This window comes from Telopea speciosissima, chromosome 8 (genome assembly GCF_018873765.1).
Source record: "Telopea speciosissima isolate NSW1024214 ecotype Mountain lineage chromosome 8, Tspe_v1, whole genome shotgun sequence".
Lineage (NCBI taxonomy): Eukaryota > Viridiplantae > Streptophyta > Magnoliopsida > Proteales > Proteaceae > Telopea > Telopea speciosissima.
Genome location: NC_057923.1, coordinates 52,519,150 through 52,545,894, shown reverse-complemented (window position 1 = coordinate 52,545,894; position 26,745 = coordinate 52,519,150). Strand labels below are relative to the sequence as shown.

General features: G+C 40.4%; 1 protein-coding gene across 1 annotated transcript; it reads right to left on the bottom strand.

Moving 5' to 3' along the window:
- Positions 1-360: 360 nt before the first annotated feature.
- On the bottom strand, positions 361-26,667 carry LOC122672843 (LRR repeats and ubiquitin-like domain-containing protein At2g30105). The gene is made up of 10 exons (XM_043870339.1): positions 26,436-26,667; positions 26,250-26,344; positions 25,920-26,090; positions 23,969-24,079; positions 23,752-23,852; positions 12,781-12,918; positions 12,307-12,355; positions 12,105-12,170; positions 885-1,004; positions 361-797 (listed from the first exon to the last, which is right to left on the bottom strand). Exons 1-10 carry the CDS (start codon positions 26,614-26,616, stop codon positions 687-689), a joined length of 1,143 nt encoding a protein of 380 aa, XP_043726274.1. The 5' UTR covers positions 26,617-26,667; the 3' UTR covers positions 361-686.
- Positions 26,668-26,745: the final 78 nt, after the last annotated feature.

Genomic DNA, 26,745 nt, shown 5'->3' with positions numbered 1-26,745 from the left:
GCAGAGTTGAGCATCTACAAGGGGAAGTTGTTTGTACTTGCCGAAAAACCTATGGGAAGGTAGATGTGGTTTACACATACAAATCAGATTAAAAAAAACAATGACAGCCTTATTCAGAGTTCTAAACATAGATCCCCCCCCCCTCCAACACCCCCTCCAACACCCCCCCCCCCCACTTTTATTTTTTACCCCTACCCCCACATCCTCACCCCTAAGGTGATGGTGGGATTCAATCCTCAGACCAGGCAACAAACCTGCCACAGTCCTTACCAGCCGCACTAGCTGGCAACTTTTGTTTACTCGCAAACTTTGTTTAAACAAGTTTCATATTTGTTCAAGTGTCCCTTGAAAACATCTGCTGGAGTTGACCTTCAAATATACAACATTCATTCAAATAATTTTCCTGCAAAACTAGAGGCAGAAGTTCTAAACTATTTTCATGAACAATACAAGAATGTTTTCCAGTCAATAGCACGGTTTCCAACTTTTGATTTAATTGAGTGATTCACTTCATTGATCACACTTACTGTCTCATATTTATGTACCAATGCCAGGAAGTCATCCTCTATTGGTCCCCATTTGCTGTAGATCCAAACTCTCAAATCCACCATGAATCCATCAAGCAATCAAAGGCTACCTGCTTCACTAATTCACAAATGTGCACCAAGAATAATAGAAAAAGGTCCTCAGTTCTTATCTGCACCTTCATCAAATTCAGCAGAGAACCCAACTCTGAAATCCAGTTGCTTTTGATGTTTTGAACGGCGGCGCTCGTCAAAATCTTGCCATCCTTCAAACTGTTATCCATATGATATTGTAATCAAACGTTCAAAAATAAAAGATTCTGATGGATTCAAACAAATAAATAAACATAAAGCTGCTACCTGACGGAGAAGATTCATCGTAATTTCTGTGTTATGGAGATCAAGTGCTGAGAGTTGGGTACACATCTTGAATAATGTAGAAGGGAGAGACTTGAGCCCATTATTGCTGAGGTTCAAAGCCTACACCATGCATGCAATAATTATTACAACCATGATGGCAGCAAATATATTCGAATAGGGTCAGCAAATACAACAGCCTATGGAGAATCCTGCGTAAGAAATTTGGCCATACAATCCATCGTAGTCCAATTGGGAGGACCATGCTTGATATTTCTAAACTCTCATGCTGCACTTAGTTGCTTTCCTAGAGAGACTGCAAGGGGAGACTAGTGACGTTTCCAAAAATTTTGGAAAATTCATCTGATTGCATTTCCAGGGAAAGCGACAGCCATCCAAGGGATGATTGGAAGGTATTGCCCACAAAATGTCTCCAGCAAAAAATGAGGGAAATTTTGTGAGGGGAAACCCTTGACCCTCAAATTTTCATTGCAACCAATCAAACTGAAGGAAATGACTTTCCTCAATTTTTCTTTCCCAAACATCTACGGAAAGCATCCAAACACAGCTTCAAAAGCACTCCTGAAATTGGGGCCTGAATGTCACCTTCTTTTGCATGGTTACACATTTTGTATCTGCCCAGAAACTTATTCAAAATGAGATGAGAAAGCAACTAAAATAAAAATAAAAAACCAAAAGGCACGCAACAGCCATCCCAGGGATGATTTTGGAATGGTGTTGTCCACAAAATGTTTCTCACAAAAATGTGGCCAAATTTGTGATGGAAACCCTTTATCTCCCTTTTTCAGTGCAAAGCCGCAAACAAGCAACACTATGAAGAAAACCCCTTTCCTTACTTTTCCCTTCCCAAACATCTTCCAGGGAACGCAACCAAACACAATAATGGGGTCTCTATCCTTAAGGGGATAAGGGTTTAGAAAACCTCAATATAACCAGAATTGCAGCAATGGAACCAAAACCAGCAAACAGAGAAAATCAAAATACGTCAGTCAAAACAGATCTGATCAAGAGGAAACTCCGGTTGAATACTCAATTCAGGCAGATAAACAGACCTGCAAAGAATGATTTGCATCCAGCGGATGGATCTAAATATATGACAGAATTTTACTGTATATAAAACAACAACATGCTACTGAATCCCATAGCAACACCACTCCTGAATCTACAAGAGTCAACACACCTGAATCCACAAGTGTAAACCTGAAATTCACAGACAACTGAGACAAATCTTCATCTTCACTATAAAATTCGTTGGTAGGGCTGTATAATCCCTGTTAGTAGGGACTGTTTATGTATCAGTTCTGTTTAGGGGTAGTTTGGGTATTTTCTATTTTCATATTTCCTAGTGTGTATCTTAAGTCACTATATATATTGAATGAAAGGGAAGCTCTCACATCAAGTGGAAGACTCCCAAGGTTACACAAACATATCGGTTCCACCTCTCTTCTCTTTTCTTCTCCTCTCTTCTCTTCTTCCTCACTTCTCCTCTCTTCTCCTCTCTTCTCCTCTCTTCTCTTTTATCATTTACATGGTATCAGAGCAAGATCTCTAGGGACTAACTTTCCTAGTATCTTGTCTCCTCCCTTTCTAGGTTTCAATCATCATTGATTGATTCAATTTTGCTCGAGTTTTGAGAGTTTCTTCAGTTTTGTTTGAAAGAGGGTGCACCCTATGCTGTATTTTCGAACTGTTTAGAGACTAGTTCGTGGTTGAAGATTGAGAACTAGGTCTCTTTTATGGTTGCTTATTGATCTATGAAGTGGAGAATACATTCAAGATCTTAGAAAGCAAGTTTGATCGAGTTTTTGGATCGATTTTTGGGGGCAGAAGCTGAGATCAACTTTTCTGGGTTTTGAAGGCTTGAGATCGACTTTTCTGGTTTGGGCCTGAAATCGAGTTTTGTTTGATTGGAGAGTGATTGGAGATTGATTCTCATCACATTAGAAGATGGAAATCAAGCTTGCTTCCAGGTCTTGAGCTTTGGCATCAACCTCCAAGGTGTTGAGATCGACTTTTTCAGTCTTGTTGATATTTCTCTGCTTTGTTTTTTGGTACATATTACATCTGCATTCCACTTTGTGTTTGTTGCAATGTCTGAACCACCAAAGAATGTTGTTAGTGAGGTTGTGTCTTCATCATCCAACCGTATTACTGTGAAGTTAGAAGGAATCACCAACTTTCAACAATCAAAGAAGATTGTTAGGTTGGTGTTGATTGGTCATGACCAACAAGACCATTTAACCAAGACTAAACCAGCTGATGATGCATCGTGGGATACCATTGATGCACATATTTTGGGACAGTTGTTGAACTCTAAGAAAATCAGATTGTTGATTTGGTGACCCATATTGATACACTTAAGGAGTTATGGGAGTATTTGAACGTTCTGTATTTGGGGCAGAACAACTTATCTTGTATCTATGAGTTATCTCAGGAGTTTTACAAAGCTGACTGAAAGGGTCGACCCTTGACCCAGTACTTTGCTGATTTTAGGAGGATGTATGAGGAGCTGAATTCCCAACTTCCTATCACTTCTGATGTGCAACAGATGCAGAACCAACGAGAGCAACTCGCAGTCATGGGATTTTTGGGTGGTCTTGGGAAGGAGTTTGATTCTAGTCATTCCCAGATACCTGGTGGTGATAAGGTAGCCACACTTTCAGACACTTTTTCACAAGTCCTACGCATATCTCGTGAGACTTCTCATGAGTCCACTACTGTGGATAGTTCGGCCTTGACCTCTTACACACCATCCCGTAGTGGGACAGGGATTGGTGGTAGTTGTGGCCGTGGGGGTGGTTCTGGCAAAGCCTCTATATCTGGGAAAGCTCCTACTTCTAGTTTAGATTCTTCAGGCATGGTGAAGACCTGTCACCATTGTGGTCGCACTGGACATATTCAACGCTTCTGCTGGAAACTTAATGGCAAATCACCACAACAACAGTTTGTCAATTCTATTGCCATTACTGAATCTACTGTTCCATCACCTTCTCCTTTTGGGGGTAAGACTGTGACAATGTCTGACGAGGATTATACCCGCTTTACTCAGTTTCCAAATCTCTCAGTCTTCCCAGCCTTCTACTGCTACCTTTGGTCAGACAGGTAATGCCACTGCATGTCTTTCGACTACTCCTCGCCCCTAGATCATCGACTCAAGAGCCTCGGACCACATGACTAGGGTCTCAGGTATATTTTCTACCTTTCGTACATCATCCTCTAATGTTACCTTAGCTGATGGTTCTTTCGCTAAAGTAATTGGTATAGGCATTGTTCAGGCCACTCCTTTATCCTTATCCTCTGTTCTCTATTTACCTGAGTTCCCTTTTAACCTCCTGTCTATTACTAAGCTTACTAAAACTTTTAACTGTTATGTAACTTTTCTCTCTCATTCATGTATCTTTTAGGACCCTACGACGAAGAAGACAATTGGTAGAGGTCGTGAGTCGGGGGGGTTTGTACCTAATTGAAGACACCTTGTCTGTAGCATGTTTGAGTTTGGCATCTCCTCACCAAGTGCATTGTCGCTTGGGTCATCCATCATTACAGAGTTTACAGATTTTAGATCCTTGCTTTCAGTCTCTTTCTAGTCTACATTGTGAGTGTTGTCAGTTTGGGAAGCTACATCGTGTAAGCTATCCCCCTAGAGTCAGTCCAAGGTCTAATCAACTTTTTGTTTTAATTCATTTAGATGTATGGGGTCCTTGTCCCATTGTTTCTAAATTGGGATTTCGCTATTTTGTTACTTTTGTTGATGACTACTCCAGAGTTACTTGGCTTTACTTAATGAAGAATCGTTCTGAGTTGTTTTCTATTTTTTGTGCATTTGTGAATGAATTTAACACTCAATTTAGTACTCCTTTGCGTGTTTTTCGTAGCGATAATGCTAAGGAATATTTCTCCGCTCCTTTCACTAATTTTATGACTCACCGTGGCATTATACATCAGTCTTCCTGTGCCGACACCCCCACAACAAAATGGTATGGCAGAAAGGAAAAACAGACATTTGATGGAGGTCACACGGTCTCTTTTATTTGAGATGGGGTGGCCAAACCCTTTTGGGATGATGCTGTTTTAACAACTTGTTATCTAATCAACCGCATGCATTCCTCTATCTTACGTGGTGGGATACCTTATTCTCTATTGTTTCCTTCTGCTCCCTTATTTGCCTTACCACCACGTGTCTTTGGCAGTGTTTGTTTCATTCGTGAACATCGTCTAGGTATCTCTAAGTTGGATCCCAAGGCTCTTAAATGCATCTTTGTGGGTTATTCTCGTACTCATAAGGGTTATCGTTGTTATTCCTTTGAGTTACAAAAGAATTTTGTTACAACTGATGTTTCCTTCTTTGAGTCTACTCCTTATACGGCTTCTCCTGTTGTTAACTCTAAATTGGACAATGATCTTCCTCTTTATATTATTCAGTCTTCTACTCCACAGGTTTCTCCACCTCCCCCACAGCCGCCATCTCCGCCACCGCCACCGCCACCGCCACCTGCTGTTGTGTACCAACGCCATCTTCGAAAGGTGTGCCTCCCCCCCCCCCACTTCCGGCTTCAACCTCATCTTCTTCACCCGACTTATCCTACCCCAGGTAATCCTTATTCTTCTTCTCCTGTTGTTCCTTTTAACTTTGATATTCCTATTGCCTTCCGTAAGGGTGTTCGGAGTTGTAACCAACATCCTTTATCTAACTTTGTGTCCTATTCTAGTTTATCCTCTTCTTTTCATTCCTGCTTGAATACCTTGAGCAGCATCCTGTCCCTAAGTCTGTTGCAGATGCATTATCTCATCCTAGCTGGAGGGCTGCTATGGTTGAGGAACTGTTAGCTTTGGAGGGCAATCAGACATGGGATCTTGTTCCATTACCCTCTGGTAAATCAGCAATTGGTTGCAGATGGGTCTTTATGGTGAAGGTGAATTCTGACGGCTCTTTGGCTTGCTTGAAGGCTCGGCTTGTGGCAAAGGGCTATGCCCAAGTGTATGGTGTTGATTATTTGGACACTTTTTCTCCTGTTACTATGCTCACTTTTGTTCGTATATTACTTTCTCTTGCCCCCATTCATTACTGGCCTCTGTTTCAGTTGGATGTTAAGAATGCATACTTACATGGTGATCTCCAAGAGGAGGTATATATGGAGTAACCTCTTGGGTTTGTTGCTCTGGGGGAGTATGGGATAGTGTGTACGCTGAAGAAATCCTTGTACGGGTTGAAACAGTCACCCAGAGCTTGGTTTGGTCGGTTCACTGAAGTGGTTTTGCAATTTGAACTGACACGTAGTAGTGATCATTTTGTATTTTTTTAGGCATTCTGATGCAGGAAGAATATTTCTTACTGTATATGTGGATGATATTGTCATTCCAGGAGATGACTCTTCAAGAGTCAAAAAGTTGAAGATGCATTTACAACAGAAGTTTCAAACTAAAGATTTGGAAAGATTGAAATACTTTCTGGGTGTGGAAGTGCTCAATCTAGGAAAGGGATTACGCTCTCACAGCTAAAGTATGTTCTTGATCTTCTTTCATAGACAGGATTACTAGGATATAAATCTCTAGATACTCCTATGGATCCTAATTCAAAACATATAGCTGATGGTGGTGATGTTCTTAAAGATCCTGAGAAGTATAGGAGGCTTGTTGGGAAACTAAACTACTTGACTGTGACTCGACCTGACATTGCCTTTCTTGTTAGTGTTGTGAGTCAATTTCTATCTGCTCCTTGTGCATCTCATTGGGATGCTATCATATGTATCTTGAGGTACCTCAAGAAGGCTCTTGGACGTGGTCTACTCGGATCATGGTCATGGTCGAGTTAAGGGTTTTTCAGATGTTGACTGGGCTGGTTCTTCTGTTGACAGAAGGTCAACTACTGGTTATTGCACATTTATAGGAGTGACTCTTATGTCATGGAAAAGTAAAAAGCAGACTGTTGTGGCTCGATCTAGTACAGAGTCAAAGTATCTAGCCATGGCACATGTCACATGTGAGTTGATGTGGGTGAAATAGTTGTTAATTGAGCTCGGATTTATGGATGACTCTCCTATGCAACTGGTGTGATAATCAAGTTGTTGGTCATATTGCTTCAAATCTTGTGTTTCATGAAAGAACGAAACACATTGAAGTAGATTGTCACTTTGCTCGAGAGAAGCTGCAACAAAGACTCATTTCTCCTAGCCATGTTCATACAGGAGAACAACTTGCAGATTTATTTACAAAGTCCTTTGGGAATGCTAGAGTAGATTATATTTGTAGCAAGCTGGGCATGATTAATATCTATGCTCCAGCTTGAGGGGGAGTGTTAGTAGGGACTGTTTTATGTATCAGTTCTGTTTAGGGGTAGTTTGGATATTTTCTGTTTTCTTATTTCTTAGTAATGTAGTCCTAGATAGACAAAGGATCTACTAGGAGCCAAGTAACCAAGACTTTTCAAACAGCTGGCTAACTGGACAAGTTTGAGGATTTAGGTCAAGTTTAGGGTAATGGAGGTAAGTCTTCTATGGTAATATTAGGTAGGTTTAGGGGAGTCTAAGGAGCTAGGATTAGTAAGGTTTGAGTGAGAACTTAAAATTCAGAGAATTAGGGTTTCGGGTTTCAGGTTTTGGGTTTTGGGGAAATAGGAAAATAGGTGAAACTAGGGTTTAGGATAGAAATTCTGGGATGGGCTTTGGATCGAGTGCTAGGGACAGTGAAGGGGTAGTTCGAGTGTAATTTGGAAGGGTTTTGATGGCTGGATTGGTCTAGGTAGGTTTTAGGGTTTCAGGGTTTTACTGGAGGTCTGGAGTTAAGGGGGATTAGGGTTTAATGGTAGGATGGGACTGTAAGCTGGATCGAGTGTAGGGTGTGGTGAGAGGAGGCTGTGATCCAATTTTGATTGGATTTTGATGGTGGGATAAGGCTGGACAGACTTAAGATGAATTAGGGTTTAGTGGATCGATTGGATTAATGGAGGGGGTGATAGTGGAGATCGATTGACTTAGGTTAGAGGATTAGAAGAAGAAGGATGATTGCTGAAACAGTAAACTACTTACTTGAATAGCAGATCTTCAATGGCAGCAGCTATGAAGATAGAATTTAAGTTCTCCCAATCTACAAGATGCAAGGAGATGAGTAGAAGATCCTCCCGGTCTACAAGATGCAAGGAGTCAACTGGAGATCCACCAGTCCCTTCACCTTGATATTACTCACAAGGCACACTCACAATGAGCAAGGCAGCAGCAGCAATGGCAGCAAGCATAAGACAAAGTTATTTCTGAAATTTGAATTGTGGGGGAGCCTCCCACGATTTTATTTATTTATAATCTGGCCAAAGGCCCAAATCCTATTACAAATATGAATCACCCTCTCTACCTAAATCATGGAGGGGTGGGACAACTTAAATTAAAAGCTAAGACTTAAAAGATTCCCTAACTACCAATAGGAAATAATCACCTGACAACCAATAGGAATTAATCACTTAAATTGAACCATGGTCTGAACCGGTTCAATTTAAGTATACAAATTGACTGGAAAATAAACTAAGTATGGAATGCAAAAATAAACTAAGACTGAAATAACTAAGTATGGAAATAAACTAAGGCTCCAACACTCGGCCCTAATCTTAGGGCTGCTTCTTCTTCTTGCAGATGCTTGGATCTGAATCACCTAGTGAAGTATGGAATGCAAAAATAAACTAAGACTGAAATAACTAAGTATGGAAATAAACTAAGGCTCCAACACAAAGCCCTAATCTTAGGGCTGCTTCTTCTTCTTGCAGATGCTTGGATCTGCATCACCTAGTGTGTATAATGAAAGGGGAGCTCTCACATCAAGTGGAAGACTCCCAAGGTTACACAAACATATCGGCTCCACCTCTCTCCTCTTCTCCTCTCTTATCTTTTATCATTTACACCTTACAAGATTATACAAAAGAATGCTATACTGACTCAGACACTGAAAAGGAAAGGCTGGAGCCAATCCACAAAGACTAACCAAAACTCCCAACCGCAAGCTGTATAGGAGGAATGACCCAAAATGATTTGGGAATTTCCACCCGTGCACAGGCTATTAACCAGATTCTAAATTTCGATTTTGGTGGCCATTTTGACCATGGCTGAAACCAAAATATCTCGATGAAATATTGATGCAGATTTATCACCAAACTGGGCTTCTTTTATTAGGAATAAGTCTAGCTTTGGGTTATATACATGTTGGGCCTTTGATCCCATGGGTTTACCATGTGATAGGCCACTTTTATGGGCCTAAACTATGGGTAATAAGGTTACATACGGGATTAGTTAGTAGATTTCTTTTTATTTGGTTAGTGGTCATGTGATCACTTAATTGATCATGTGACTTGGTTAAGTGGTCATACGACTATTTAATTGTTATTTAAGTTGGGCTGGATTAGGACTCTATGAGTCCAACCATGTTTTGAGTCTATTTTCTTTTTCATTTCAATTTCCTAGTCAGTTTAAGTTACCTAGATTAAGGATTGGGTTAGACCTTTCCTTTTTAGAGTAGGAGTCTATTTTTGAGTCTTTTATATAAGGTTGTAAGGGGAGCAAGTATTGAAGACGAATTTTGATTAATGAAAAGCTTTTTGCTGCTCTTCTTATCCACTGAAGTTTTGTCTTGTGTTTGATCAAGGCTGGTGGGATTGGTGTTTAATCCAATCGACACCTTGCGGTGGGAAGCCCGGGTGGTTCATTGGTGGGATTAGTGTTTGATCCAATCGACACCTTGTGATGTGAAGCCCAGGTGGTTCTTTTGAAGCTCTCCTTCAAGTTCTTTGAAGATCTCTTTCAAGTTCAAGTTCAAGTTCAAAATCTGATTTTTATTCAAGTTCAAGTTCATAGATTCAATTTTTATTCAAGTTTCATCCTCAAACAAGCTGCTGCCATGAGTAATCTGCTAATACAGTAAGTTCGAGACATCCCCATCCCCATCCTCCATCCTCCTAATCCTCTACAACATCAACCCTAGTTTTTCTCTTTGTTATTTTCAGTTCTCTCATACGCTAAATTCCCCAGACCTAACCAGCCATCAGAACTTCATCAAATTTCAACCACAACACCCCCTGCTCATAAGGAGAACTCGATCTCCCTTGCTGTCCATTCCAGCTACTGAAACCCTAATTCCCCATCTCAAATCAAAACCCAAAACCCTAATTTCTGCCCAGCCCAAACCAACGGTCAGAATAGTCTACAAATCTAACCAATTATTCCTCATACCCTCCTAAGAAAACCATTCAAGTTTGGTTAACTTCTTTCCAGCCAAACCCTAGAAATCCATCTTTTCCAAAACCCGAAACCCTAACCCTAATTGGCTGTGCCCATTCAAATTTACACACTTCCATCCATCAAAACATTTCAGGACCTTCACTGATAGACTCCCCTACCTTGACTTGACATAACCCTAACATCAAACCCTAACCCTAATTTTGACCAAAAATCATAGTTTGCCCTATTCGGACTACCAATTCATATCAAATCCTGCTGTACTGGCTCCTAGTTGGTCTTCTACCAATCTAGGACTACATTATATATCCATTTCGGCTGAAAAGAGAGAAATGGTCATTTTAATAACCAAAACAATGGCATTTTGCCCAAAAACTTTAGGGAGTGCCTATTTAAGCATGGTTACACATGTAATTAAAAGATTGTGAAAAAAAAACGGTTACACCTAGGAATTGTGGAACAGTAAAGGTTGCTCCATTGTGACCAAGTGGTCATGGGTTCCAGTCTAGAAACAGCCTCTTTGTGAAAGCAGGGGTACGGCTGCATACATTATGACCCTCCCCAGACCCTGCAGTGGTGGGAGCCTTGTGCACTGGATACGCTTCTAGGAGATGAAAAATATTTTTTTCCCCTAGAAATGATGGTGGCCTTTGCCCTAAACTTATAAAGTACTCTATATTTTGATTATGCTATTGCATAGTTCCATCAACTACCGTTTTCCAATTAGAGGCCCTGTTTCCTGGGCAGCCCAAGTTGTAAGGCCTTCCCAGATAGCGCAAATACTTACCACATGATAGCTCAGTTGACAGCCAAAGGGGGGAAGAGAGAGGATGACACATGCTGGGCACCCTGGCGGCGTGCCCAGCCTTTACCCATCTTTAAAATAAAATATACTGTTATGAGGAAGTGCAATAAAGAAGGGGATATGAAGAAGATTGGTAGTAGGAACTTCTAATCTTCTATCCTGACATGCTGATTCTAATTCCAGGTCCATTCCAGCTCTAAAGCCAAAGAGCATCTTGATCCATTCACTGGCTACTGCAAAATAACTCTTAAGGCAATCCTCAAGTCCATCAAGTCTTTCCTGTTTCACAGTATCTAGTTAGATTACCAAACAACCCGTCGGAAATTTATGGAACACAAACACGGATCAGAGTCCTTCCGCCTTTTTGATTGTTATATGTTATGATTGTCAATGACTCCTTGACTGCCTAGATGTTTCTGTTTACTTCTTCAATTTTTAGTAAAATCATGCGATAACTTGCATTGCTGCCTAGAAGGTTTTTTTTTTCGATGGATATGCCTAGAGGTGTTTACCAGATGACATCTCATTGTTTCGAAATCTGATGGCAAATAGAAGTTTATCAACTTTCTGGGCAATACTAACCTACTAATCTGAAGGTCAGGCAGTCACCCTTGAATGGTCTGGACATTATTAATTTAGGTGAAAAATAATACAAGAGAAAACTGTCAATATATAAACTAGCCATTCTTATACCATGAGAACACATCTAAACTAGAGGTGAAGAGGTCTTCAGCTTAAATTTGTGGCAGTATGTTTAATGTTTTAGTTTTTTACCCTATTTATAAATATGGTGTAGAATGATATCTCAATGTCACAACCATTAGTAACCCTTCAATATTATCATACTACTGCCATGCTGCCTCCACATTTGAATACCATCCTATAATCCTACCCTTGCACCAGCATAAACTCATGGTTCCCTTGTTCCAAATTCAATAGGAGAGCAACCCGTACTTATGTGATACCTCTGAAGGGATGTTTCCCATCTATAACATAATCCATCTTCCTCAGTAAACTAAATACAACAGCAAGAGCTAATTTATACAAGACATAAATGCCATTTAGGAAGGAACTGCTTACACTAATCTACATGTTTCCAGAAAAATAGAAATAGGAACCCTCAAGGGACCAAAAGGAAAAGAAAAGAAAGAAAAACAGAAACCAGTTGAGAAAAGGAAGACAGACCTTGAGATTGTGTAAATCTCCAAATGTGTCAGGCAGCTCCACCAGAAGATTTGATGAAAGATCAATCTGCAGTACACCAGAAACATGTAAGACCACCTGCTCTGGAATAAAATTAGCCTACGAATGCAAGATCCTGATGTTAAAAGGAACATTGAAATTTAAAAGTTACAAATTCTCTAAAACATGAAGAACATAATACCACCTCAATCAGAGATCTGCAGTTTCCTATACTTGAAGGCACGGAGCTTAACCTGCCAATGCACAAAAATTAATATCAATAATGAACGAATAACACTGATGGTTATCATTGACAACTTAAACAGAACCTTCATAGTTTAAATTTAAACCTTGAACCAAGCATGATTCACTATGGTGAGAAGAGGTCTAAGACTCACTGTGAAAACTCAAGTATGATATGTTTAATACTTGCCCAACATATAAAACAGATGACTCCTGTGTTGAAGTATTTTTTTTTAAAGGGGGGGTGGAGAAAATAGTATTTTCAACATGCAACATAAAACCATACACCTCATGAATATATACATATATATATATATATATATATATATACTTATATAAAACTACAGGAAGAACAAACATGTTGATAAAATTATTTTATTATACCAGCACTGGCACATAAAAAAACAAAATAATCACGTACAAAGGAAAATGGTACCTATTGTTGCTTGCTGTTAAAATTTGAAGTTGTGTAAGAAGTTCTATTTCAATTGGCAAGCTTGTGAACTTGTTATTTGCAATATGAAGTTGCGTTAGAGAAGCCAAAGCACCCAATGAAGAGGGCAAAGTGGTTAAACTGCAGAGATCATATAATGCCGTATGTTAGTCCATAATTATGTAAAAGCTACTAAGAAATGTACTCCCGTACTGAGCCCAACAACATGAGCTTCATAATAATCAAATAAGGTATCAGAGAATCATCTTTTGTTATCCATGTTCTTCGATACTTTACTGAAACGGCACAAGGATCATGTACATGTGATGATAAGAAGAGCAGGGTAAATACTGAAAATGCTTAATTGATATCAACAACAATATCGACAAAAACTCAGGAACATCCCAACTGAATGGGGTTGGCTACATTGATCATTATCAAGATAAAACACTTAAACATACTAGTAAAAAGAAAAGAACACAACACCACCGACAAAAACTCAGGAATATCTCACCTAAATGGGGCCAGCTACAGGGATCGTTGGCCTCCAATCAGCTCTATTCGAGGCCATACTTGAGACAAGCCCCAATCAATGATGTCTTTCCTCACTACTTCTCCTAGTGTCAATTTAGGCCTGCCCCTAGCTCTTTTAGATCCTTCAATGTGAATCAATCACTCCTCCGAACTGTTGCATCCCAAGGCCTCCATTGAACATGACCATTCCACCTCAACAACTCTCTCTTAGCTTCTCATGTGTTGGGGCTACTCCCAACTCAGTTCTAATATGGTCATTCCTTACTTTATCCTTCCTAGTCTTGCCACACATCCATCTCAATATCCTCATCTCCGCCACACTTAGTTTATCTACGTGCCGCTTCTTAACTGTCCAACATTCTGCACCATACATCATAGCCAGTCATATGGCAGTCCTATAAAATTTTCCTTTTGAGTTTTAAAGGAATGCGCCGATCACACAGTACACCAGTTGCACCTCTCCACTTCATTCATCCTACCTTAATTCTTTGGGAAACATCATCCTTTATATCACCTTCTTTAGTTACAATAACTCAAAATCTATTAGTTCAAGAAGATAGTTCACCAACGAGAGATCATTGTAAAAACCAAAACCACAAACTACCTAGGAAGAAAGTAATGCACGAATGCATAAGAAAAGAAAAAACTATGGTTGTTCTGTACTTCTGTTCCTTGTAGAAAATCAAAGACTCAAAAGTGTGAATTGCTCTCAAGCACAATTTTCCTTTTTCAGGAAAGAGCTATGTTGAATAATTAATAGAATTAGAAAGCTCGGAATATAAAGCCAAGCACATACCTGAAAAGCATACATTCAGAATAATAGATAGAATTCATAACTTTAAAGGAAGAGTGGTTTCCTAGATGGTCCACCTAGGAAGGACATCCAATACAGCCCTAATATCTGCTGAGGGGCGAAATTTTATGGACAGGCAGGTCCTAAAGCCATGTCCTCACAAATCAAGTTTCAGCCCATTGGAAAATAAAGCTCTGAAAATCCACTGGGAAAATAAAACATCTGAAAAATGGTTCACAACGAATGGATATCTGAATATGCAAGGCAAAAATCCAATACATGGCGGGTTTATGATTGAATTTGGTCCGACATTTGAGACGTGGCAGACCCAGGTCAAGTTCTAAATGTCAACAGCTGAAATTTCCAAATACCCCTTCCATGTAGAACAATTAGGTAGACCACGTAAGAAGGCTCCCTTTGTGGACTGTGCAAAGAACCTTTTGCCTTACAACTATGACCGCTTCCCACAAACTGTCAGTTTGAGAGAAAATTTAGTTTTACATCAATCCTGGTTATGTCCCATAATTTTAAGGTGAAGTTTTATATCTCAAGACCTAGAACATTCATAAGACTAACAGCTGATTTTCCAAGCAAAAAATTTGATAAATGCCATGACTGCACATTAAGAAAATTGTTGAAGTATGGCCCGGTTCTCTTACCGGTTCAGATGTCTTTTATGTATTGTCCAGGTTCATTGTACCTGTATACTAGATAGGGCCTATGAGTCAGCCCTAGCTAGCATACCTTTTACGTATTTCGTCTCCATCATTATAAATAAACGAAGGCCTCTGTCAATCTGATAAGCCAATCTATTGTCTCTAATCTTCTCTTCTCAACTTGGTATCAAAGCCCGATCCTTGTTGGGTATTTTTTTCTTTTTCACCGGAGATCTCACCGCCGCCACCACCACCAAGGCTTCAGCCTCCCATGGTAAGCATGGTTGACTGAACATGCTCTCCCTGCATCTCGCACCATGCTAACCATCCCTAACCATCACCTGATCACTGACCATGACCGCCGACGTCGCACCGCTCGCCGCCTAAAGGCCTCTATGGCCCTACCGATTCTGGTCGGCTCCACGATCAGATCCGCCAGGCCCTAGCAGTCCTCTAGATCATTGCGCCATCACCTACAGGCATTCTGCCTGGTCCTTGCGCCTCCCCCAGGCCCTAGCGGCCCTCCAGCCCATCGCACCACTACTGCCAGGCACCCTACCTGCCCCTTGCACCACCACCAGACCCCGCCAGGCCCTCCAGGCCTCTGCCCAACCTCCTGCCAGACCCTATCGGCTCTCCCAACCTCCACCAGGCCTCCTGCCAGCTCACCAGGCCACCACCAGCCCCTGCAACCCCTTCTGCACTTCTGCTGGCCCTTGTGCCAGCCAGGCCCTTACAAGCCTGTTGCCTATTTCACCAAGCCATCTCCCCTGCCTAGTGTGCATTCTCATGCCAGCGACATAGTCTCTTTATCATATTCTTGGTTGCTGCCGGCCTTATTCTTTGATTTTTCAAGACTGCCAGATGTTATGATTGGTTACTGCCCAGCTTTACTATCATGTTGCTGACTTCTTAAGTTGTTGCCTTGGTGATTATTGGCCTTCTATATTGCTATTAATTCATTGATAGCTGGTGTGATCACCCCGACACATTCAGTGAGTGTTCTTTGGTCATCTCTTTTTATTTATTATGGAAAGTTCAGCAACCTCTACCGGGGAGTTGAGGGGAGTGTGGTGGGTCGTCTTGGCACCCATGGCCATAACCCTACCCACCCAATTGGACCAACAAATTTGAAATGGGTCCAACTATCTCACTTGGTCCCAAGCTTGTATGCTCACGATTCGTGGCAATAACCGTTTGGGATATTTGACTGGTGATACTCCCAAACTGTCTGACACTGGGGCTACTAACATACATGGTTGGCAAATGATGCCCTTGTAACATCATTTCAACTGAATTCCACGGAACCCACCATTAGCCCTTGTTTTGTTCTGTTGAACTCGGCAAAAGGATTGTGGGATGCTGTCCAGTTCGGGAAACTAATCAGAAGGAGTTATCACTCCCTACTTACTACTCTACCCTTAAAAAATTGTGGCAACAGCTGAACTTCTACTATCATGTGTCCATGGTTGACCCTACTGATGCTCGTACATTTCAGACTGAGCGCGAGATGGAGCGCCTATATGACTTTCTTACTGGGTTGAACCCGGAGTATGATCAAATCCATGTCTAGGTTCTTAGCCGTGAAAAGTTTCCCACCTTACTTGAGGCATATAATCTGGTTCAAAACGAGGAGTGCCGTCGATCCCTTATGATGTTGACTATTACTCCCGCTCGATCAGCTCTCACCTCTACTCCTCAGCCTGATGTGACTAAACCGGCTGCTCCTGGTTAAGAGCCGGTTAAGTGTGGTTATTGTGGCCACTCACGTTACACTAAAGAAATTTGTTGGAAACTTCATGGTTGTCCCAAGGGTGATGCAGGACCCTAGCCTCCTCGAATTGAAGAAGCCACCCTAAGCCTAGGGTTTTAGTAGGAGCCTTAGTTTAGTTTATTTCAGTTCTATACTTAGTTTAAAATTGAACCGGTTTAAATTGGTTGCATCCAATTGGTTCAATTGGTCTAATTTAAGTGAAGTGCTCCTATTGGCTAATAGGTTCTTATATCCTATTGACTAGTACGGAATCTTCTTTTATTTCAAGTAGTTTAAATTGTTTTAAGTCATTAGGGTCAATTGAGTTTTTTTATACCTTTTAAATTGTTTTAAGTCACTTAATTGTACCTCTCCACGATTTTGGATGGAGATTAGAGTTTTAATAGTTTTAGGAATTAGGCCTTTGGCCTCCTATTTAATAATAGATCGTGGGAGAGGCTCTCCCACCCATTATGTTTAAAAAAAAAATCAACCTTTGCTGCTGCTTCTCTCCTCTGAGAATTGTCTTGTGAGTCATATCAAGGGCGAGGGCTGGTGGATTCCGGCGACTCCCTGCATCTTGTAGATCGGGAGCTCCTTCTTCTTCTTCAATCAAGCTTCCTCAACTTGCTGCTACTGCAGATCTGCAGATCCGGTGAGTTGTTTATTAATTTAGTTATTCCCTTCTTCCCCTAACCTTCTAAAGCCAACCCTAACAGCCCCTTTTTTTTTATTTTATGAGTTCCTTAACCCTGAATCACTCACAGCCCCATTCCCCATCAATTCCATCGATTCCCCCAAAAACCCTAATCCATCTAAAATCTGTCCAGCTATAACTAGCCATCAGAACCAGCCCCAAACCTGGTCGATCTACCCTCTCACTGTCCCCTATACTCGATCCAAAACCCTGCCCTAAATTCCCATTAGAAACCCTAAATTCAGCCTATTTCCTAATTCCTACAACCCGAAACCCTAACCCTAATTCTGCAGATTTTTCAAACTTAACCAAATCCAATTATTTTTATCCCATAATAAACCCCTAGACCTGCATATTAAAGCCATATAAGACCCATTCCCAAATTCCCATCCTAAACCCTAGAATTAACCAAAATCCTAGTGCTGTCCATTTGAACCAGCAACCCCTTTTGCTATTAAACCTGTTGTCTGGCTCCTAGTAGGTCTCCTACCTATCTAGGACTACATTAAAGGGAGGGAGCATGGTGGGAAACAAGGAGCCCCACGCTCTCAGACTCATGTGACTGATGCTAATGATAGCTCTTCGACAGTGACCCCTACTCATTACCATTACGTTCAGATCAGGTAGTAGCTCTCCAACGTATAATGGCTTAGATGGGTTCTGCTGCTCCCTCCTATGGCATGTTCCACCTCAGCTTCTCATCTTGTCCAGTCAGGTATATTCCTTGCTTCATCCCAGACTAGTCCCTCCTGGCTTCTGGATTCTGGAGCCTCTAACCACATGACTAGCTCTTCGGACATGTTTAGTACATATATCCCTTGTTCAAGCAAGGACAAGATCCAAGCTGTTGATGGATCTCTTTCTGCCATTTCTGGTAAAGGCACTGTTTCTTGTTCTTCTGTCATATCTCTTCAGTCTGTCCTTCATGTCCCTAACCTGTTTTCTAGTTTACTTTCCATTCACCGTCTTACTGTTGACTTAAACTGCAGTGCTAGGTTTTTTTACACTCACTACATTTTTCAGGATCTGGTGACTTGCAGGGCCATTCTCGCACTATTGCTCGGGGTGGATACCGTTGGTTTATTATTTTTATTGATAATTGCACTCGTTTAACTTGGGTATGTCTCCTTTGGACAAAACCCGAAGCCTTTTCTTGTTTTCAATCTTTTCATAATATGGTTCAGACTCAATTTAATGCCCAGGTTCGAGCCTTGCACAGTGATAATGGGACGGAGTATATCGATAGTCCTTTCCTTAAGCATCTTGATGACCATGGGATTCTTTCGCAGACTTCTTGTGTTCGGACGCCAAAGCAAAACGGTATCCCTGAACGGAAGAACTGGCATCTAGGGGTGTCAATGGGCCGGGCATGTTAAAATCCCAGCCCAACCCGAGGGGTCTTACAATCAACCCAAGCCCAGCCCGGCCCTGCCAGGGTTTACCCTAGCCCGGCCCTCACAAGGTTTATCCTAGCCTGACCCGGCCCTAATTGGGTCGGGCCGGACCAGGTTGGCCCTGATTGACCCTGAATTACATGTCCTAGATCTGTTAGGAGCATCAATAAAAGGTGGCGTCAGTTCTGGTTTTGGTTTTCCTGGTCGTAATTTGATTACTGATTATGCCAAAGCTGGGGATGTAGAAAAGGCGAGAGATTTGTTCGACAGGATGCCAAAAAAAATGTTGTTTCATGGATTTGTATGGTTAACGCATAAGCTAGCTCAGGAGACCTTAACAAGAAATGCTTGTCAGAAATATGATTTCATGAAATTCCACGATCTCAAATTATAATCGGCACGGGAAATTCAAGGAAGCATTGGATCTCTTTGTCTAGATGCATTTGGGAGGTGTAAATATGGATGGGTTTACCTTTATCTCTGCCCTCTCTGCTTGCTCCCAGCCAATTGGGTGCTCTGGAATTTGAAAGATGGATACATAATAATCTTATAGAAGATTGGTCTCATGTGAGAGTTATAGTAGCGAGTGTTCTTATAGAAATGTATGCCAAATGTGGAGATGTTGATAGAGTTTTTAAAGTTTTCATTAAAGTTGGAAATAAGGATGTCTTTTGTTGGAATGTAATGATAAAATCATTAGCCATCCATGGAAGAACAGCAGATGCCATCAAAATTTTCTTTATGATGCAAAGGAAGAGAGTGAAGCCAAACGATTTCAAATTTTCTAGTGCTTTGTTTGCTGGCAGTCATGGAGATTTGGTTGAAGGAGGTAACCAGATATTTTATAGTATGAAGAGATTTTGGGATAAATCCAAAGCTCAAACATTATGACTGTTTGGTTGATTTGCTTTGTCGAAAAGGTTTGTCTGAAGAAGCAGAGTTGCTGTTGAAGGAGATGCCACATGACCCAGATGTTGCTATCTGAGGAGCTTTGTTTGGGGGTTGCAGAAATAGCAATGATTCCAAGTTGGTAGAAAGGATAATGAACAGGGTTGACAAGTTGAAAACCAATGAGAGAGATAGAGAGATTACCTGAAACGAAAATGTTGCAGCTTTTCACTCCGGCAGCCATCAATGAAGGTCGAAGGAGAGTAGGAGACCAAGGGAAGGAGAGATTTACCAGATTAGCTTCAACGGCTGCTGCGATTATGGATTTTAGATTTAGCATTTAGGGTTTGGCTTTGGCAATGTGGCTGAATAGTGAATACCCAATGGATACTGAGGTCAGTTTTAACCTTTTTTTTTTGGTTTGGCTGAATAGAATTATATTTATATTATATTATATTATATACATATATATATTAAATTAATGTTGTCATACAGGGTCGGGCAGGGCCGGGCTCAGCCCGAAGCCTCAACCCAAGCCCAACCTGGCCCTGCCAGGGCCAGGAAAATACTAAACCCAAGCCCGCCCTGTAGGTTGAAAAACCAGGCATGGGCCCTGTCCGGGTTCAGGGGGGATTAGGGTGGGCTCGGGCTGGCCAGGCTTTTTTGACACCCCTACCGGCATCTCCTCAAAGTTGCTCGGTCTATTATGTTCACCTCCAATGTCCCAAAATTTTATTAGGGGGGAGTCGTTTTGACTGCTGCCTTCCTCATCAACAGAGTACCCTCCACTGTTTTGGATTTCAAAACTCCAATAAGTCAGGTCCTCGACCTTGTTCTTGCTTCCCATCTTCCTCCCAGAGTCTTTGGTTGTGTCAGCTTTGCTCACAACTCCTCTCCTACTTAGTTCAAGTTGGACTCTCGGGCCTTTAGGTGTAGTTTCCTTGGATACTCCCCATCTCAAAAGGGGTACCGGTGCTATCACCCCCCCTTCCAGAAAGCTGTTGGTTACAATGGATGTTACTTTTCATTAGTCTGAACAGTTCTATACAACATCTCATCAAGGGGAGAAATAATCTTGAGGAAGAGATGCCTCCAAGTGAAAGTCCCCTAAGTCCCCTTGTCATTAAGATTGTTCCTCTTCAGGGGGAGAGTGCTCAGGAAACTGGTGGAGGAGAGCTCATTACCTACTCTCATCACCAAGAGAAAGCTGCTCCTACCTTACCATGTCCTCCTACTCCTCCTGAATCAGCACTTGAACACACATCAGGTAACCTTTCTCCTTCTCCATCTATTGATTATCGTCCTATTGCTGTCTGAAAGGGAGTTACATCATGCACCCAACACCCCATTTCCAATTTTGTTTCCTATAAATCTTTGTCTCCCACCTACCAGGCTTTTGTTTCCTCGTTATCCTCTGTGTCTATCCCACAGGGCTGGAAAGAAGCTATATCGACCCAAAATGGAAGACTGCCATGATAAAGGAAATGCAAGCCTTGAAGAAAAATGAAACTTGGTAGCTCATTCTATGTCCCAAGGGAAAGAAGCCAGTTGGGTGCAAGTGGGTATTCTCTATGAAACAGAATGCCGATGGAACCATTGCTCGGTACAAGGCTAGATTGGTTGCCAAAGGATTCACTCAAACCTACGGCATTGATTACCAAAAGACCTTTGCTCCAGTTGCAAGAATGAATTCCATTCAAGCCCTGTTATCTTGTGTTGCAAACCTAGGATGGTATCTTCAGCAACTAGATGTAAAGAATGCCTTCCTCAATGGCGATCTTGAAGAGGAAGTTTACATGGACATCCTTCATGGCTTTGACTCATCTACTACAGCTGGCAATGTCTGTAGACTCAGAAAGTCTCTCTATGGCTTAAAACAATCTCCTCGTGCCTGGTTTGGCAGATTTCAAAAAGCAATGATAAAATTTGGGTTAAAGCAAAGTAATGCTGACCACACCTTGTTTGTCAAACATAGGAATGGAAAGGTCACAGCTCTTATTGTGTACGTGGATGATATAGTGAGCACAGGCAAAAATGTCATCCCTAAAGACTCAGTTGGCAGTTGAGTTTGAGACTAAGGATTTGGGAGAACTCAAATACTTCTTGGGGATTGAAGTAGCCCAATCCAGTAAAGGAATCTTCATCTCTCAAAGAAAGTACATCCTAGACCTGCTTGAAGAAACAATGATGCTTGGTTGTAAACCCGTTGAATCTCCCATTGAAGTTAACCACCAACTCAACAGCTCAGGTGGTGACTCTATGGACAAAGAAAATACCAGCGCCTAGTAGGGAGACTCATCTATCTTTCTCACACTTGACCAAACATTGCCTATGTTGTAGGAATTGTTAGCCGGTTTCTTCAAGATCCGAAGACTGGTCACCTTGAAGCGATATACAGAATTCTTCGGTATTTAAAGTCTGCTCCAGGGAAAGGTAAGAATCCTTTATTGATGCTGACTAGGCTGGCTCTGTTGATAACCGGCGATCCATCTCGGACTGCCGTACATTCCTTGGAGGGAATTTGGTTACTTGGAAGACCAAGAAACAGTCCGTAATTTCCAGATCCAGTGCTGAGGCAAAATACAGGGCAATGGCATATGGATTTTGTGAACTCATTTGGTTAAAGAAACTTCTCAATGATCAGAGGATAGCACCTGAAGAACCTATGAGACTCTACTGTGATAATAAAGCTGCGATCAGTATAGCTCGTAACCATGTTCAACATGACAAGACAAAGCATGTTGAGATTGACCGACACTTCATCAAGGAGAAGATTGAAGAAGGTCTGATATACACCCCGTTTGTTATTAATGAGAACCAACTGGCCGATGTTTTTACTAAACGCTTATCTATTAAATCCTTCCATCCTATTGTTTCCAAGTTGGGCATGCGAGATATCTATGCACCAACTTGAGGGGGAGTGTTGAAGTATGTCCCGCTTCTCTTACCGGTTTAGTTCTCTTTTATGTATTGTCCAGATTCATTGTATATGTATACTAGATAAGGCCTATAAGTCAGCCCTAGCTAGCATACCTTTTATGTAGTTCGTCTTCATCATTATAAATAAACAAAGGCCTTTGTCAATATGATAAGCCAATATCTTCTCTCTAGTCTTCTCTTCTCAACTAAAATTGACATGGCAGGAAAGGAACAAAATTTTAGTTCAGATTACATAGAAATTCAAGGAAAAGGAGAGCGTTTCACTAGGCTTTAGGTAAAGAAAATCCCCTCTAAGGACTGATTATCTACTTTAAATTATCCCATTGAAAAAATAATGTGAGATCATTTTCAAAGGCTGAAACAATCAAATACAGCCCAAAGGTGGTGTCCGTGTGCACCACTTTGACACTGGGCAACACTATCTGGAATTGTCATTTCTCTTCCAAGGATTTATGAATAAATCCCATTGTTTTACAGTGGATTGCAAGAGCTCACCCACAATCCCTGAGTGATGTTTTGTCTTTTCTAAGAGAGATTCCTAGTCCTATTAGATCTATTCTAGTTTTGCATTCCTTCTCTTTCTCTTCTACTTTCTCCTAGTTTCTGGCATTAATTTGCTGGGTTTTTTACCCTACAACCCCACCTTGCAAAATCGTGGAGTTTCCAAATCTCAAATTGCCATCTCTTAACTGTACCATTTATCTAACCAACCACTATTTCCCATCCATGTAAACAGCCAAACCCCATAATAAATTGTTTAACCCATATATCCACATTGTTTTATTACAGAAATCCACAAAATCGTAACCCTAAACCTGGAGATCAATAGACATAATTTTCCTTTAAACTCCTATATCACAATCTTCCTGGGGCTTTATCTCCAATTAAAACTCCAGGATCACTTGTCATTAGTTTCAATGTCAACTTGTTAGTTTTCCATGAAGCATGGTTCACTGCTTCAATTACCAAAAGCCTAAACCATATCTCTAGTTTTGATGTGCAAATAAGCTCTGTTCTGTCTTGTAAACACCATAGCTTAGGTCTCCTAATCATTCAGGTTATACAGTTGCATTAATAAAGCTTTCATTGTACCATCATAAGCTTTATGTGGTTCTGTTACGAACAACTCATTCTAAACACTTGCAGTCTGCACTTCAAATAGTCTTATTCATTTTGGATTTTGACACCTTAGATTGGTCTTATTCAGCTTATATACTTTCATTAACAGAATTTCTCAACACACCATCACTAGTTATCTGAAGCTTGTTGTGCTTATGAAAAAGACCAAAGAATATTGTGAAAAAACGAAAAACACTTACTGGTTTTGGCTTAGAGACAGAATATTCAGCGACTTCAGAGATGTTATGCCTTCCCAGCTAATGCATTTGTCCAATATATCATTTGCATTCAGGAACAGTTTCTAAACAGAGGGTTGAGCACAAACCGGCAAAGTTTCACAAATTTTGTAGTCGAAAGTGTTTTCAAGTTGCAAATATACGAGGCAAATTAGAAAATGGAAATGTGCAGAAAATTCACCTGTATAGAACTCAAAGAGCCAATTTTGACTGATATTTCTTGAATAGAATTGTTGCTGAGATCCAATACTCTTACAGAAGGTCCACAAGCCCACACTTCATCAGGTATTGTCTTCCAAATCCCAGTTTAAAAAAAAAATGAATAAGATTTGACAGAAAAATACAAAATTGAGGCAACACCACAATCAAAGCATAGTTGTCATTCTAATATCAACAAAGAAATCATATCAATGCAAATAACATAATTATGCTAATAATGACCTAATATGAGAAAAGCAATATATAATAAAAAAACATAGGAGATAATATAAACACACTCATTAAAAAAACAACGAAATAAACATGAATCAATGTAAAGTGTAAAAAAAAAAACTCATATAATATAAGCATATTCATTATATGTTCCTCCGTGAATTGTCATTCACAATGACACCAGAAAATGGGCAGTTGAACAATAGTAGAGGTATTTACCAAAAAAAATACAATAGTAGAGGTAATCATCTATATATTCAAGAATTTTATATGTTGTAGTTGAACAATATTGGCATACACAATACTGTGAATTGGCGTACACGTTAACAAAAAAAAAGGGTGTACCCAGTGCACAAGGCTCCCGCCACTGCGGGGTCTAGGGTGGGTCATAATGTACGCAGCCTTACCCCGTGCTTTCGCAGAGAGGCTGTTTCCAGACTCGAACCAGTGACCACTTGGTCACAATGGAGCAACCTTAATGTTGTACCAAGGCCCGCCCTCTAGCGTACATGGACAATATCTATAATCTATATCCCAATAAACAATATTTATAATTTATATTCCCAAGAATTTTTATGGTGCAAATAGCGTACACAGTAATAATATATTTAATCTATACACTCAAGAATTTAATATGATGCAGCTATTGTTTATTTCAAACCACACAGGAAGAAGAAGAAGAATAAGGGGAAATAACACTAAACAAAGGCGCCCCACCAGGCCACAAGGCGGTCACCTTTCTTGCTTCAAGTAAGGCATGTTGTCGTCTTGGCCCAGAAAATCCGCCTAGGCGATGCCTTGAAAACTATGATTAGAAGTATTCTTACAGTATTTCCTTCTCCTAGAAAGGGAAATTCTTTTAGTGGCTCTTTCAACTATTGGGCCTTAGACTAAGATTGGAAAATAATGCCACAACTAAAAAAGAAAAAAGATTAAAATACATCTTAAGAACAGGAAGAGCTAATTTATGCACCAATGAAATTGCAAACAACAAAATCTCTTGTTATTGTGGATAAGTTTCTTTGCTTCTACAAGATTTCTTATCCATGGGGTTCCTTTATAGAGGAATATTTAGAAAATATTCCCAGGAACCAACTTTTCAAGTTTTTATTATTAGATGGAAATTCACCTTGATGTGTCCTAATCATTTGGCACCTAAGATATTCAATCAATACAAAGGCCTTAATGCCAAGTATTAGAGAAAATAAATATCCACACATGATAGTAATTGTCAAGGATAAATAATATGAGAAGCCCAGGAATTCACCATATAATAGATTGACCCAAGATTCCAGATAGCATGCATTGCACATAAAGAATATTGTTTGATAAATCAATGAAATATCTCTTGCATTACAGATGCCCAATTAATAGATTTATCATGGTCAATCTCGGTGGAATTACCAGCAGTTCAAAGCTTCAAACTAGAGAATTGACTCATTTGATTTGGGATATCCAAAACAGATTTCAAGGCCACATGCAACTATGCAAGACAGGAAATTACAAATTTATTTGAGAAGTCCAATTTTACTGCATTGTTTTTCTTGTCAAGATTAGAATAAATTTTTAGCAAGAAATTTTGAATTTTAGAATAAATAATCCATCATTAAACATAAAACTTAGTTGCAACCAAGAAGGATCATAAGAGAATAATTTCCTAACAGACAAAAATCACAGATAGACCAAGGAAATGCAAATACCATCAACTGATATTCTGACAAAGCTATTACTCCAGTGAGTTTCCAGCGTTCTGAACGGCTCTTATCAACGGGTGCCTTCATCTTCATCTTATCATATTCAGTTGTTCTTTTAGCATCAATAGTTCTCTTCAGATTGGACGGTAAAGAAGCTTCTTTAGTGATAGGACCATCCTTTATTCGAAGGAAACGTAAACAATTTAGAAGTGTTGGATTGATGTTTCAAATTAGACAAAAAAATACTCTAAAAGTTTAAGGAAACGGAAAAACAAAGAAGTGAAAAGATAAAAGAATGACAGAATTGAAATTTGGAATGCAAAAAAGAAGAAGTACCCCTTGGTGTAATCCCTGAGAAGCCATAAGCATGAGCTTCGATCCTTCGCTCAGTTCCGAATCCTTCAACGTCATAGTGTCCAACAGAACTTTACCTGACGCAGCATCAAGAACCACAATAGGGTTTGAGAATTTTATAGAAGAAGTTAACAAACAGAAGTACGCAGAGCTAGGGAGAGAAGGTGCCTTTGGAGATGAGTCTTTGTCCTCTCGGAAGGACATTTGTGAGCGGTTGAAGAACGGATTTCAAGTCTTTAATGGTGGATTCCAGGTTGATGGAGATAGGTATAGTTCTCCCACTGAATTTTACTTGGATGGTGATGACCGGAGGAGGAGAGGGATCAGCAGTACCACCACCGTCTTCCATTCTTTCTTCAGTTTCCTCTCTCTCTCTCTCTCTTTTTCGGTTCCTCTGGTTATCGATGCGAAGTTGCAAGAAATTTCAAACTTTTCTGCTTCAACGAGGCTTATGAAATGAAATGTCTCTCTCTTTTCG